Here is a 12,595-nt window from a genome sequence, read left to right as displayed (position 1 = left end):
TCGTTCTCGTAAAATCGTCGAGGTAGTTGGTACACTGCGAGCACTGGTGCTCGTGGTAGCTGCGTCCGTGACAGGTGTGCAACCCAAACAAGAAGTCAGCATATGCATCAACCTTCTGACATAGGCACCTCGGACGTACTACAGCATGAAATCGGCTCAAAATAGTGAGCCGATAATGACGAGTGTTACCCAACCCTGCCCGGATCTGGCCAAGTGATATGGGCTTGGCTGGGCGAACGCCACGGGCGGCGCCACAGGTCCAATGTCCGGAGAAGGTCCTAATATATTGTCTAGGTGCCGAGTCGGAACCCGCCCGGCCGAAAGTGGGCGGTGCTTTATACACGAGCTGCCATAGCAGGCCACTGGCTAGCAATGAAAGCGGAATGAAAATCCGCACCTATCATTGAACTGAGTAATACCTGACGCGCATCACTTCTATTCTGCCGACGGGCTTTGGCATAGTACTTTGCTGCAACCCTGCAACCGTACCGGTAGCGGGCAAGTGGGAATAAAGGCCAGCCCATGCCTTGATTTTCGGTATCCGATTTCAGCCTTGCGGGCCATGGCTTGATACCCGTTCGGGGTCGTCAGCCCGCCAAGAGCGCCCAAATCTATGTCTTGCAGATGGACGGCGAACAAAAGCGCGCAGAAGCGGGCCAAGAAACCGTCCGACTACTATACCCAAAGTTCACAGTCTGCGAGTACGACTTTAATATCTACGTCACCATCAAGGTACTATCCAGGCCGTTGAGCCTTGCAACGCAGGCGGATTCGCAAAGAGACCGAAAAGGGACAAGGTCATGGTTCCGCCCGTAAGCAAAATGGCGCCGTATTGCCTTTCAGCTTTGCTGCGGGTGGTGGGCTAGCGAAAAACGGGGGACCGAAGGATCACCGAACGGGAATCGAATAAAGTGTGTAAAAAAGGTTCTTTCTGGGTCTCAGTCGATCCCGGGTGCTCCCCCCTCTCCGCCCTCTCAGTGGCTGCTCCAAAGGATGTGTGGGTGTGTGTGGACACGGCACGCCGTCCTCGCGCGATCAGGTTGTCGTCCCTGGGCAATAAGCCGGCTAGCTCCAGACGGGCAACAGATGATCATAGCTGCCTAAGAAGCCAAGCCGGGATGGGGTAGATGGACACACGGGCTCGGAGAAACTGCCAATAAGACGGAGAAATACCGACTCTTTACACAGCCTTGGTCGACCTTAGGCTTTCTGGGCAGTCAGAACTTGATACTACCCTTGGCCCGACGGTTACAGTTCCGCGCACTTGAGGGGGCATATACTAATCGCATGATTATACCCCCAATTAGCGTAGTGGTTCAAGACAGCAGAAGGTCCTCCCACGTCGGTTGACCAATCGCTTATGCTCCATGCAATGCTACCTTGGTCTGACATCGTCAGAGCGCTCCGGCGGTGGTGCGCAACGATCGCACTCCGTCGACATGGTTGCGCGGAATGACTGACGGATTTCCATTCTCGGCCTTGGTGCTCGGCTAGACTATTAGACTGACAAAAGATCTTTGTTTGAAAGGGGGCCTCGTCGGTATTTCACCCGAGAAATATATAAGAGCCGTGTAGGCCCCCACGATCTTGTAAGAGATCTTTTTGAATCAGATCAGAGTAGTTTTCGAACAAGATTCATCTTATTCAGATCAATCTCATTCATCATGTTCTCCAAGGCTGTCCTTCCAATCCTCGGTGCCATTGCCAGCACCGTCGCCGCCAACCCCATCCAGCGCGCCGTTGCTGAGGCTGCCGCCAACGCTCCCCAGGTCGTCTTCTCGCCCGCGGGACCCATGAGCGGCGGTAACGGCAAGACTACCACCGAGCACGAGGACCTGACTCTCCTCCAAGAGGACAACTTTTACTGGACTCATGACGATGAGGGTAAGTTTCTCACCAGCATCCCCCCCCCCGTCACTGCACCTAAAGACTAACAAGACGATTATCAGAGCTTCTCGCCAACATGACCGTCACGGCCAAGCCGGCCTACCGTCTGCTCAACGAACACCACTTTGGGGACCTTGTCCGCTCCGTGGACTGCTCCAACGCCAAGCAGATCAAGGTGCAGTTCAACAGCGCCTCCACCATCGCCGACGCCAAAAAGGCGTGGGCGTGGGTCGCCGAGCACGACGCCAACAGTCTGATCTACGTCGTCGACGCGCCCGGCTGCGGCGGTCAGTACGGCCGCCAGCCGTACCACGTCAGCGACGTGACCTACGACGCCGCCGCCGGCGTCGCCAAGCTGGCCGTGCAGGCCGCGGCGCAGTGGGACGACTTTGTCGCCGACGCCACCGTCAACATTGGCGGCGACGTCGAGGCGCAGAAGCTCAACCGCCGTCTCAGCTACACCAAAAAGGCCAAGATCAGCCTCGAGCACGTCTTCAACAAGCACTTTTACGACGCGGACATTGGCCCCGCCCACCTCTCTGTCGACTGCTCCGACTGCGGCACCCACGGCAGCCTCGAGACCGACATCACCGTCTCCACCAAGGACGGCTTCTCGGCTTCCGCCGTGACCGCCGACAACGTCAACGTCCGCCTGGCTGTTGCTGTCACGGCCTCTGCGGCCATTCACACCTCGCACCTGTCCCAGAGCATCGAAGTCATCAAGTTCCCGCTTGCCGAGTTCAAGATTGCCGACATTGTCAAGATCACGCCCGAAATCACGCTCGACATTGTCATCTCCGTCTCCGACATCTCCGGCAGCATCACCAGCGTCGTCGGCGCCGAGCTTGACTTTGCCAACGGCCAGTCCATTGCCATTGGCAAGGGCTCCACCGGCCTCGATGCCCAGTTCAAGCGCATCGGACCTACCATCTCAGGCAAGGTCGACGCGACCGCACGCATCAACCCTCTCCTCACCTTTGACCTTTCCGGCAAGATCCTCAGCAAGCACGTCACTGGTGGTCTCGGTCTTGCTGCCCCTTACCTTGCCTTTGCCATCGGTGCCGATGTCCATGAGCCCAGCGCCTGCTCCAACACCAACTCTGTCCACTTCTCCGTCGATGTGGGTGTTGAGCTTGATTCGTTCTACGGCTTTGGCAAGCCTGGTGATGAGCCTCACAAGAAGGCCATCTACCAGAAGGATCATCCTCTCCTGAAGGAGTGTATTGCTTGGTAAGCTCTTCACAGAGATGAAGTGAAATTGGGCCGCCGACATACATAGTACAGACAGGTCTGTAAAATAAAATATTCGTTTATATAGTGACGAAAATGATATGAGTAAATATGAGCTTCGGACTGCCGCAAAACCGTTATCTATTGCACGTTCACAGAGAAGTAGAAGCGCGACTGCCAAAGTCTGAATGTAAATATAAGTGCCGACTAAGTCAAGACACAGTGACATCCTCTACTTGCCCGATGTTCGCTCTGCTTTTAGCTCGTAGTCGACTTGTGGAACTGCTGTACCATCTCATGCACAACAGAAGCCACCTCGTGTGGTCGTGAGAGGAATGGGCTGTGGCTCGAGCCTTGAAGCTCGCGTGTTATCCACTTGTCTTTACCACCCGCGCCTTCGACCATGGCCTTCTGCTGCTCAAAAGGAACCGCCGTGTCATCGGTGCAAAAGATGTACCCCAGCTTGTCAGCATAGTGGCCAGCATCTTCCTGCCACACCTGGGGCGGCACTATGCCCATATTCGCAGCCATACTCTGCGGAACCAGCTGAGGCAGGGCCCAGTCGATGCGGTCCTGTGGAACATCGGGAGGGAAGAAAAGGTTGCGCGAGTCCTTTGGCACGAACAAGCCCTCCGACGGCGAGTCCCAGACAACGTAGGGCAAGCCACCTAGTCCCCTGATGACCGCGCCCTGATCCATGCCGCCGGGGAACAGGAACGCGCAGAGAGCAACCAGGCCGACCACGCCGCCGGGCAGGCTCTTGGCCGCCCGCTCTTGTTCAGATAGCCCGATGATGGCAGCGCTGCCGATGGGACCCGCGTACGAGTGCGCCACAACTACCACGCGCTTGCCTGTCGACACAAGTGTCTCCAGAAGAGAGCGCGCCGCGTTGGCGTCGTCAAATTGCGTCTTGCCGGCGGCGCCGTGGGTGCAAGGGAGATGAATCGTTTCCACAGCATAGCCAAGCTTTTGCAGCTCAGGAATCTGGTCCTTCCAGCACCACGGCCCGTGCCATGCACCGTGTAGGAGGAGTATCGTGATGGGATTGCTTGCAGACATGCTTGAATGGGGGTCTGTAAATGTAGGAGTAGAGATTTGCCAGCAGACCAGACCGATACCGATCGTGCTTAGGCAGGTCGGGCATTTCCTAATCACGATCTGCACGTGACAGAAAAAGCCAGCCCGTCACCACTCTAGCACGTACTACTGTCAGTATATTTAAAATCATTCAAAAATACTATTTCAGGAAAACCTAGCACAGCGTGCAATGCGCTGGGGTTGGTTCGGTTTGGCTGGCTGTTTGCTGTTGGCTCTGCTCAACGAAGCTAGCCTCTACTAACACTACGATGCACGGGTGAGGTGCTACACGATGTGTGGCTGTACCTCGACATTTATGCTCTAGGAGCGCCTGCAGCAAGTTCAAATACTCAGAGAGTAAAGACGGATCAAAGATGAAGAATCAATCATTGTCATACGTATTTACGCCTAAATAATTATGCTTGCTCTATCGGTTTTGCACCTTTCTGTACGACGGCGGTTTCATCGTTCTTCTAATAAGCTTCGCCGCATACGGTGGCACAAGTGAGATGGACAAAATGGCAAGAACACGCCAGACAAATCCCCTAAAGACAAAGGTTAGTACTCGTGCAAGATGAAGTCGAGAGAAATGATGGGGCTCAACATACCAAGTAATGATAAACTCCAAGTTAAAGTATCCGCCAAGAAAGGGCATGGAGCCAATGTACATGACAAAGGTGCCTAAGATACTAACAATCATGATGGGATGCCAGGTGGTGATTTCAATCGCCACCATGAGAAGCTCATTGAGAATGAGCACCGTGTAGCTAACAGCCGTCATCTTCTTGTTCTCGACGCCCGTGAGAATCTGCGACAGGCCCTGGATCATGCCGCCCTGGTAGATGGAGACAAAGACCCAGACGAAAAACGTGCGGTACGAGAGCGATCGGCCCGTGGTGAGTTCCTTGTACAGTTCAGGATACAGATTGGCCAGATCCTCGTCCACATCCTTGTCCAGGACAAGAGACAGTACGGGAGCAGCCGTGTAGACTGTTGCATAGCCAACCATGAGCCAGTCAATGTACAGGCCTTCGGGCTCAAATTTCAGGGCAATGCTGTACATGGTCTGGCAGACGGCAATGATGAGACCGCGATGGATGACAAACTGGGCAAGCTTGGCACTGCGCTTGTAGCTGTTGCGTCCGTGCCATACAAGAAGCTTCACCAAGTGGCAAAACTGCTCAATGGAAAAGTCGGCCGCCAGACTCGCCTGGCGACCTTCTTTGCCGACGATGCCGACACCGACGTCGGCAGCTTGAATCATGGAGACGTCGTTGCCGCCATCACCGATGCAGCAGACTCGCTTCTTTGTGTATTCCTTGATGAGGGTGGCAACCTCGGCCTTTTGGGTTGGGCTGCATCGGCATGCGACGACGGTGGGCAGACGGACAGCCACCGATATGAACTCAATGCGGAAGTGCGTGAGGAAGAGCGCCAGACTTTCGCCGTCAATCAAAAGGCAAGCGTCAGTCTTGTTGCGCAAGAAGTCGAGGTGTTCTTGCGCATTATCCTTGCGCTTCAATTTGTCAACCGTGTAGATGTACTGGCCGCGTGCCACAAGCTTCGAGCTGACCGCAACGCATCGTGCCGTTTCAACCTTGTCACCAGTAAGCATCCAAATCTTGATGCCGGCGTTCCGAAGTAGTTCGAGAGACGGCTTGATGTCGCGTTGCAGCTTGTCTTCCACACCAGTAACACCAAGCAGTTCGAGATCGTTTTCCAAGTATTGCGCAACAACCTTTTGCATACCCACATCGCGATTGTTAATCGCCAGTGACGCCTCATGGTACCGCGAAGAAAACTCTCGATATTGCTGGTATGACAGCCTCTTCCGGCCAACAACCAGAGTTCGCAGACCTTCTCTAGCCATGTTGGACGTCTCTTCATCGAGCCAATCATTCGCCACCACGATGGAGCTCATGACAGTGTCTGCACCCTTTTGGTAGAACCAAATGTCGCCAGAGCTAAGATCCCGGTTAGGTTTGTTGAGGTCGTCCTGGAAGTGAACAATAATGCCCATGCGTTTTCCTTCTGAAGTGAAAGGGAACACGTCAAGAATGTTGACACGCACAACTGGACGACCAGTAGTGGTAGCGGCGAGGGTCATGCTCTTTCGGTCTCGAGAAGCAAGCTTCAGTCCAACGCTTTCAGCCCATTTGACGATTGCAATTTCGTCGGGAGAAGACGCTTGATACGAGGTAACTTCTTTGCCATCTTCCTCGTCAGTCGTGGGCGTTACGTTGTGGCAAAGCGCCAGAGCTAGGACAACGTCACGGACTCTAGTGCCAATCTCTCTTCTTGTTCGAGTGGCACCAACAGCGACCGTGTTTACGTATGTGGATGATGGCGTAATCAGCATGCTCTGCGTCGCAGGATCTGTGGTCGGTTGTATATAAAAGCCCTGACGAACGTACGAGTTGACCTCATCCATCGCTTCATTGGCGTAAGAGACTGTTCCGATATGAATCTTCTTCATCTCCATGTCGTTTTGCGTCAATGTGCCAGTTTTGTCACTCAGAAGATATTCAATACGGCCAAGGTCCTCTGGTATAGTGCTTGTGCGCACCACGGCTCCCGGAATACCAGGATCTCTCTGGATGAAACGGCCGTAGGCTGTCTTTCCCATGTCGAGGTTGACGCGCAAGCTGATGGGCACAATGGTGGAAAAGAGGACCAAGAACCGCATAATTTGGATATACCACGGCTTTCCAGGTCTATTCTCAAATCCTTCAAGTGCGACAAGCACGATAGAGAGAGCGAGAGTCAACGCACAAAGAATTTTGGTAAGAGAGTTGATTTCGTATTCGAGAAGGCCAGTCTTGGAGCGGGATGGTGAGGTAGATAGAGCGGATCGAGTATGGGGCCCAGTGTACATGATCACGGCCAGAGTACTTCCTTGGGAGGCAATAACTGTGTTCGCCCATGCTGTGTTGTCGATAGATAGCGCAGCAGTCGTAACGGATCCATCTTCCTGGCCGAGAGAAGCCTGCTGCTGAGCGGCCTCTTCGCGAGACTGTAGAAGCTCGACAGTTCCGATGAATTCGTTGACCTTTTTATCCGGCTTCCCACCGTTGACTCGCAAGCGGACAAGCTCCTCGGGAGGAATGTTTTGGGTAAGCGGTGACGCAAGCCGCAGCTTCCAATCCGTCTCACCGTCCAACTGATCTGTTCTAATGAAGGTTTCGCCGGTAGTGATAGCAGCTGCTACCGAAGTCTGCCTCTCGGCCGCAGGCTGCTTGCCTTTCGAACTCGATTCAGCTTCCTCGTCTATTGATACCAAGTCGCCTAGCTCGGGATGCTCATCCGAATCACTCGCGTCCATAGTCTCGCCGTTGGAGCACTGCAAAATGACAACGTCTGCCGGCACACGTTGTCCCTTGGTCAGCCGGAGAACGTCGCCGACGGCGAGATCCTTGGACTTCCGGCTGATTTCTAATACTGTCGATGAAGGTTTCCTGGGTTCGGAACCGGGGTCTTCCTGTATGTCTGACAGTCCAGCTCTGTCCGTTGTGTCGGCACGGCCCTTTTTAGATCCGCGCTTCATTGTTTCGGACTTGAGAAGTCTCTTGGGCCGCGTGCTGGGCTCCGGCGAAGGCTGCGAGAATTTGAGGATGGTGTATTCCTCCGAGTTGGCTTCGTTGTCTCGCCGGCGTCGATCGATATCGTCCCAAGCTTCCTTGCCCATGGTGATGCACAGCACAAACGCCAGCGGCGCGATATAAGTTGTAAGATAACCGATTCGCAGGGCAGGTATTATTTGTGACAGGGCAACAAGAAGGAAATACATGTTGAAGAAGAAAGAAAATTCGTTGTATAGTGTGACGGGAAGAAAGGACCATGGGGTATACTTGGCATTGGAGACCATGTTGGTGGGATATCGCACCGGTTGCACGGACCCGACCGGGACGATCCGTGACGACGAGGGGTCATCTTCCCCGGGACGCTCCTCGTCATCAGGTCCCCTTCTGGTCCCTGACATGAAGCTAGGCACTCTCAGGACAGAGCTTAGCGACATTCTCCGCCCTTGGTTGTCCTTGGGGCGGCCACCGAGCAGAGGTGCGCCATCCTCGCCCTCTTGCGCGTCGTCACGATCGCCCAGGAGGCGTTGCGAGTCGTCGTCCTCGTCGGCGGCATCGCGATCGTGACCAAGCTCCCCGTAGGTGCGGTGTCGCTTGCCCGCTCTTCGCAGCCCACCCATACGCAGGTTGCGGAGGGCAATCCTCGAGGTTTTTTGCGAGGTGTCGGCCGGCTCGGGCTTGGAGCCTCGGGTTGGCGCGGTAGAGATGGGATCAAGCTCCTGGATGTCGAGGTCGAGGTCGGAGTCGGAGTCGTGCGCGGGAGAGTCGGGCGGCTCGGTATGACGGTATGAAGGTGAAGAAGGCATCCCGCCGGGGGCTGGGCCAGGAGGTTCGTCGTGGATGGATCAGTTCTGGATGGCGCTGTACGGCCGGCTGATCATGGCTAGCTCGGGCGCGGCACACAGTAGTTCAAGTCACGGGCCCCAGCAACAGGCGTTCGCATGCATCATAGGAGGCGTATTGGTAGGTTGGCAAAGATGATTGCAAGTAAGCGAGCGTGTATATGATTGAGTGCGCAGGTCGAGCCAAGATGGTAGAAAAAGGGCGAAATAAAGCCAACGCGCTCTAGGCTGCCGAGTTTCACGTTTGCTGCCCTTGGGAAAGCTGTCAAGTAGCAACGTCGCCAAAAGCTACGTCAGCCTCCTCCAGGGGCGGACAAGCCTCGACGACCCACGCACATGGCAGCGCCTCGCGTGGCGCAGCGCCTCCGCGTGGGTGGCACAGACTGTGGCGTGCTGCACTGTAGCACTCTAATATATGTGTTAGAGCCCGTGCTGTAACTGGTTGACTGGCTAATTGCTGGACGTCCCTTGAATCCAATATTTCTTGCTCCAATGCTCGTGAAGAAATTTCAACTCATTTTTATTTTAAACCAGTCGTAACTCACAGTAGAATTAACCTGTCTGGTTGAGCCACTGCATCAACTTGCTAGACGAGCCCACGAAATGACTTCAAATTTCACAGTATAGCTCTAAAGCAATAATGGATACATATGACTGGCTTCCGCTGTAGTATTCCGTAACAATTATTCTGAACTCTACATGGTACCACTACCGCAAGCACAACCGACCCGGCCAGTGGAGCATGACAGCCGGCCGTGCTACCGGCTTCCGCCCGACCCCGCTTCCTTCCAGAGTATTAGGGCGTTGGAATTGCAAAGATGGGTGAGCCGCGGATCGTCAAAAGTTCCTAAGAGGTTAAAGAAATGGGCACCGATGCTTAGCATCAGTAAATTCGATTGAAACTTCGAATGGATATCCAAAATCGAGCAGGTTGCGCCTCAATCGTGCCGCGACGACTCCTGTCAAGCAGACCGAGGGAGCCAATGTACCGTCAGGTTGGCAGCTAAGAGACAAGACGGCATTGTGCACCACAGGTGTAGATCCTTGCCGACAACTAGAACATTTTCCCCGAAGGTCCGCCTTGCCCGCCCCACGGCATTGTCTTGTTTTTCTGGTGTGGCCACACAACCATCACTTGCACGTGCACGCGTACATTGGTGGATGTGTGTTGTAGGAGTACGACCTGTGAAGCGCAGAATAGATGGATGGGATACAGCAGTTCATCCTACAAAATTGATATGAGTGCAGCTACACGAGACTTACCTGCCATTGTTGACAACTAGGAAGCGCGCTCAAAAATACCAATGCCAACATCTAGTTCTTCCGCTGTCCAAGCACGTTTCTGCGACAGTGAACTGGCGTCGAGGCGCAACAGCATGAGGTAGAGACTCACTGGCAGCATGAAGGCAACAGTCTCAACACGCAACAAACCACACCTGGGCGAGCTCATGGCTTTAACGAAAGAGTTGGGGCATCAGCTCCTGAAATGTTGCAACACTAGGGCAGTTGGAAGTTCGAAGAGTGCGAGCCTCGGCGACGGTCGCCTTGATGCTCTATATGATGTGACCTCGGACTCAGATTCATATTTCCATGTCCTGAGTTGAAAAATTAGAATGGCATTTTCGTTCCGAATAATTCCAAATCTGGCGCGCTCTTTTCTGGACGGCGGGCGCTTGCAGTTGCCACAGCGTCCCGGCTCTATGGTATTCCGATGGCTGGGTGGCCGATTCTCCCCCACATCAGAGCTTCAACTCATCGGAAATAGTGATATCGAAAAAGAAGAAAAATGGATTCCTAATATCGGATGAATTGCGCCGGTTTGGTCGTTGATTTGCCGTTTGCCATCTAGGCTCTAGCGCATCGCACTCTGGCGCTAGCCGTGTCTATGACGATCCAGTCGTGATCAGCAAAAGGGCAGCCACTAACCAATCACGGAATCGCCGTAGGCATGTCAGTATCAATCGAGTTAAAGGCGGCACAAATTCTAATCAGCCCTGCCAAATTCGGTATAATGGACGGGGAAGCAATGATGGAAACGGTGCTGTGTAGGTGTCATAGCTCGGAACAGCGGCAGCGTTTTCTCGCTCTGGTGGCCACGCCCATACATATAAACTCTACAGTGTAGTCGCCAGAGCCAAATGGCCTGAGTCAATTCATGTATACCATTTTACCTACACAATGGCATTCATCAAGTCTTTAGGCCTTCTCGGTCTTCTTGGCCTTGCGACAGGCGCCGCTGTGCCGACCAACGATGGCTTTCCCATGCCCAACAAGGACCAGCAGGTTGCCCTAGCCAAGCAAGCCGGCGGTAAACTGCCCAACGTGGCTTTGCCAAAGGAACTTGGCCCCGGAAGCACGACCGCCTTCCAGCTCATTGCGTTCAACGAGCTGTTCGAGACCGCCTACTTTGGCTCCCTTCTCCAAAATATCACGGACGGCGTGCAAGGCTATGAAGCCGACAACAAGCAAGAGTTGATGCACATCTTCTCTACCGTTCGAGCTGTGCGTGTTTCATATTTTGTCTACCTTCTCAAAATAGGTACTGATAGATTTCAATGCAGCAAGAGGAGATCCATGCCCTTGCCGCCCAGGCTGCTCTCATATCCGCCAACGCGTCATTCGTTCCGACGGCTTGTAAATACATGTTCCCGACGACCAACTTGACGCAAGCTGTCAACATTGCGGAAACATTCACCGCCGTTGTTCTCGGTGCGCTGCAAGGTGCGAATGTGCTATTCGCCAAGGAGAATGTTACGGTCCCGATACAGCTCATCTCCTCCGTCATTGGCCAGGAAGGCGAGCAGAACGGCTACTACCGCACCGTGCTCAAGGAAGTGCCATCCGAGTCGCCCTTCTTGACCGCCGTGCCGGCCGCCTTTGCGTTTTCCGCCCTGCAAATGTTTGTCGTGCCTGGATCGTGCCCATACCCACTCTCCAACATTGACCTGCCCATCTTCCCGCCGATGACGGTCAATGGCGAGGCAGTGGCCGCGCTCGACGCAAAGGACCAGAAGCTTTCCTTTGCCACGGATCTCAGCATGTCCGAGCAAGCAAAGAAGTATGTCGGAGGAGATGGAAAGGATCTTTTCCTGACTTATACTACTGGTCAGCAGAAGCCCATCTCGATGGAGATTAGCAATGTCAAGTGGGACAATGGTAAGATCAGCTTTGACGCGGACTTTCCGTTTTCCGAGAATGTCATGGATGGCTTCAGTCATGCTGTTTTGACCACTGGAAATGTAGTTGAATCGGCTGATGATCTGACACATTGCACTCTTGCTGGGCCTGGTATTATACATGTCAGGAATGGGGTTGCTTCAGTCACTGGTGAGCAGTGCTGAGGTCAGCAAATACCTGGTAGCACCATTTGTGTGACACAGTGTCGGACATGGAATATGTTGTTATATAAATCTTGATGAAAAGAGATAAAATACAACGATTCAAATTGTTCAAAAAGCAAAGAAATACGCCGATTTGAAACTGACAAACATCACTGTAGGGTACGCCCGTTGTGTGCTACCAAGACCAGGCTACGGTGCGCAGCCGTAAATGGTGGCTCCGCTCCGCTCCCGTGCAGCACCAATCCGCCCGCTGTTAACGTGTTACGTGCGACTCGGGCGAACCACAAGCTGTCGCACTAGCAGAAGCCAGTTCTCCTTTATTCTCCATCTTGCCAACTTGCATCTGCGATCCTGCGCCAGTCAGTCAGCGACGTTCATTGCCTCTTCATTTTGCGTCGTGTTGTGGCGATCGCCTTTTCTGCCTGGTTTTGATCTTTAAATTTAATTCTCCCAGTATGAATCCTGTCCACTTGCGCTTGGACACTGTTTTTGTCTTTCGGGTCGCGGCTCTCTAGTGGCGATTCCCGCGGTCCAAAGCGCACGCCTCGCGATCTGAACCGACTTGCTGACAGCTGGCCTCCTAGAATACCCCATGCATTTCTGAAAGTCTCCCTCGTCCACGAGTAGTGAGAGAGATGGC

The 12,595-nt window shown here is 53.8% G+C and overlaps 4 protein-coding genes across 4 annotated transcripts; 2 read left to right on the top strand and 2 right to left on the bottom strand.

Moving 5' to 3' along the window:
* Positions 1–1,664: 1,664 nt before the first annotated feature.
* Positions 1,665–3,121, top strand: LMH87_002759 (uncharacterized protein; the record flags this gene model as incomplete). The annotated part of the gene is made up of 2 exons (XM_056194266.1): positions 1,665–1,884; positions 1,950–3,121. 2 exons carry the CDS (start codon positions 1,665–1,667, stop codon positions 3,119–3,121), a joined length of 1,392 nt encoding a protein of 463 aa, XP_056051221.1.
* Positions 3,122–3,375: 254 nt separating this feature from the next.
* LMH87_002758 (uncharacterized protein) lies at positions 3,376–4,176 on the bottom strand (the record flags this gene model as incomplete). Its single annotated transcript, XM_056194265.1, has 1 exon — positions 3,376–4,176. One exon carries the CDS (start codon positions 4,174–4,176, stop codon positions 3,376–3,378), a length of 801 nt encoding a protein of 266 aa, XP_056051220.1.
* A 445-nt stretch (positions 4,177–4,621) lies between these two features.
* Positions 4,622–8,578, bottom strand: LMH87_002757 (uncharacterized protein; the record flags this gene model as incomplete). The annotated part of the gene is made up of 2 exons (XM_056194264.1): positions 4,622–4,739; positions 4,803–8,578. The coding sequence occupies 2 exons, from the start codon at positions 8,576–8,578 to the stop codon at positions 4,622–4,624; spliced, it is 3,894 nt and encodes a 1,297-aa protein (XP_056051219.1).
* Positions 8,579–10,792: 2,214 nt separating this feature from the next.
* On the top strand, positions 10,793–12,559 carry LMH87_002756 (uncharacterized protein; the record flags this gene model as incomplete). Its single annotated transcript, XM_056194263.1, has 4 exons — positions 10,793–11,116; positions 11,176–11,770; positions 12,316–12,408; positions 12,540–12,559. 4 exons carry the CDS (start codon positions 10,793–10,795, stop codon positions 12,557–12,559), a joined length of 1,032 nt encoding a protein of 343 aa, XP_056051218.1.
* Positions 12,560–12,595: the final 36 nt, after the last annotated feature.

The sequence above is a fragment of the Akanthomyces muscarius genome, chromosome 3 (genome assembly GCF_028009165.1).
Source record: "Akanthomyces muscarius strain Ve6 chromosome 3, whole genome shotgun sequence".
Taxonomy (NCBI): domain Eukaryota; kingdom Fungi; phylum Ascomycota; class Sordariomycetes; order Hypocreales; family Cordycipitaceae; genus Akanthomyces; species Akanthomyces muscarius.
The sequence above is the reverse complement of the archived record's forward strand: the minus strand, read 5'-3'. Positions and strand labels throughout refer to the sequence as shown.